This window comes from Acanthisitta chloris, unplaced genomic scaffold (assembly GCF_000695815.1).
Source record: "Acanthisitta chloris isolate BGI_N310 unplaced genomic scaffold, ASM69581v1 scaffold28099, whole genome shotgun sequence".
Lineage (NCBI taxonomy): Eukaryota > Metazoa > Chordata > Aves > Passeriformes > Acanthisittidae > Acanthisitta > Acanthisitta chloris.
Genome location: NW_008690184.1, coordinates 6,963 through 8,567, shown reverse-complemented (window position 1 = coordinate 8,567; position 1,605 = coordinate 6,963). Strand labels below are relative to the sequence as shown.

Here is a 1,605-nt window from a genome sequence, read left to right as displayed (position 1 = left end):
CAAGCGGCCGCTGTCGCTCTACGCCAGCCCCTGGACCTCCCCACCCTGGATGAAGACCAGCGAGTCCTACGTGGGGAAGGGGACGCTGAAGGGACAGGCAGGGGACAGGTACCACAAGACCTGGGCCAACTACTTCATACGGTGAGGAGCACCTGGGGGTGAGGGGATGGAGGAGGTACCCGGGGAACCCTCAGCGGTGGCACTGGAGGGACCCTCGTGGCTCGTCTCTGCCCTCCACACCAGGTTCCTGGATGAATACGCCAAGCACAACGTGACCTTCTGGGCGGTCACAGCAGAGAACGAGCCCACGGCTGGGCTGATCAACAACTACCCCTTCCAGTGCTTGGGCTTCACGGCCGAGCAGCAGCGAGACTTCATCGCCCAGGACCTGGGCCCGGCGCTGGCCAACAGCTCCCACCGCCACGTCCAGCTCATCATCCTGGATGACAACCGGCTCCACCTGCCACACTGGGCCAAAGTGGTCAGTGGAGCCAGGGAGATGCTGGGGCAGTGATCTGAGGCAGAATCCCTGTGCCCACGGGGGGCTTGGCTGCTCTGTCCCACCGTGCGAGAGCTGGAGCTCTGACTCTGCTCCCTAACTCTTCTCCCTGCCAGGTCCTGGAGGATGAAAAGGCAGCTCGCTACATCCATGGCATTGGCATCCACTGGTACCTGGACTTCATTGGTCCCATACAGGACACAGTGTTGCCCACTCATGAGCTCTTCCCTGACTACTTCATCCTGGCCACGGAGGCTTGCATCGGGGCCCATTTCTGGGAGCGGGATGTGATCCTGGGCTGCTGGGAACGGGGCAACCAGTACAGCCACAGCATCCTGACGGTGAAGACCCTGCGTCACCCTGTGCAGCAGGCCCTGGGGAGGGCTGCTGGTGAGCTCCCTCCCTTCAGCACCTCACTCCTTGGGCACACATCTGGGTTGTCCTGTTGCAGAACCTGAACCACTTTGTGTCCGGCTGGACCGACTGGAACCTGGCCCTGGACCTGGAGGGAGGCCCCAACTGGGTCAAGAACTATGTGGACAGCCCTGTTATTGTGGACAGCAGTGAAGGCATCTTCTACAAACAGCCCATGTTCTACCACATGGGGCACTTCAGGTGGGTCAGGGCCCCAGGTACGTACTCAGCTGCCTGAGCTCCAGCTCCATAGGTGCGGCAGCAGCTTGTCAGGAGGGGAGCAGGGCAGGTTTGTTGGGAGAGGAGCTCTCGTGGGGTCTGACGCCTTCCCTAGTGTTGCTTCTTCCTTCTGTCTATGCAGTAAGTTCATCCCTGAAGGCTCCCAGCGCGTGGGGCTCGTTGCCTCCAAAGAATCCAAGAAGACAGACCTGGAGTACACGGCGTTCCTGCGCCCCGACGGCGCCGTCGTGGTGGTGGTTCTGAACAGGTGGGTGGCACAGCCCAGTCCCTGTGTGTGGGACCCCTGGCCCCTCACCTCTGGGACCCCATCCCACCGATCCCTGTGCTCTGGTGATGCTCAGGAGCTGCTGCAGGTCTGACCCCCTGCTCTCCCCCCAGGTCCCCACAGAACATCACCTTCGGCCTGGCTGACACGGTTGGCCTCATCTCCGCCGTGGCTCCCGCCAGCTCCA

General features: G+C 62.1%; 1 protein-coding gene across 1 annotated transcript in view; it reads left to right on the top strand.

Moving 5' to 3' along the window:
• Nucleotides 1-1,605, top strand: part of LOC103808920 (glucosylceramidase-like) — a gene marked incomplete at both ends in the record, with an annotated part of 9,012 nt that overhangs the window by 471 nt on the left and 6,936 nt on the right. The window contains 6 exons of the mRNA XM_009081728.1: nucleotides 3-141; nucleotides 244-481; nucleotides 616-840; nucleotides 951-1,114; nucleotides 1,275-1,400; nucleotides 1,532-1,599. Of these exons, the coding sequence (XP_009079976.1) occupies nucleotides 3-141; nucleotides 244-481; nucleotides 616-840; nucleotides 951-1,114; nucleotides 1,275-1,400; nucleotides 1,532-1,599 (960 nt within the window). The remainder of the gene's footprint in view (nucleotides 1-2; nucleotides 142-243; nucleotides 482-615; nucleotides 841-950; nucleotides 1,115-1,274; nucleotides 1,401-1,531; nucleotides 1,600-1,605) is intronic.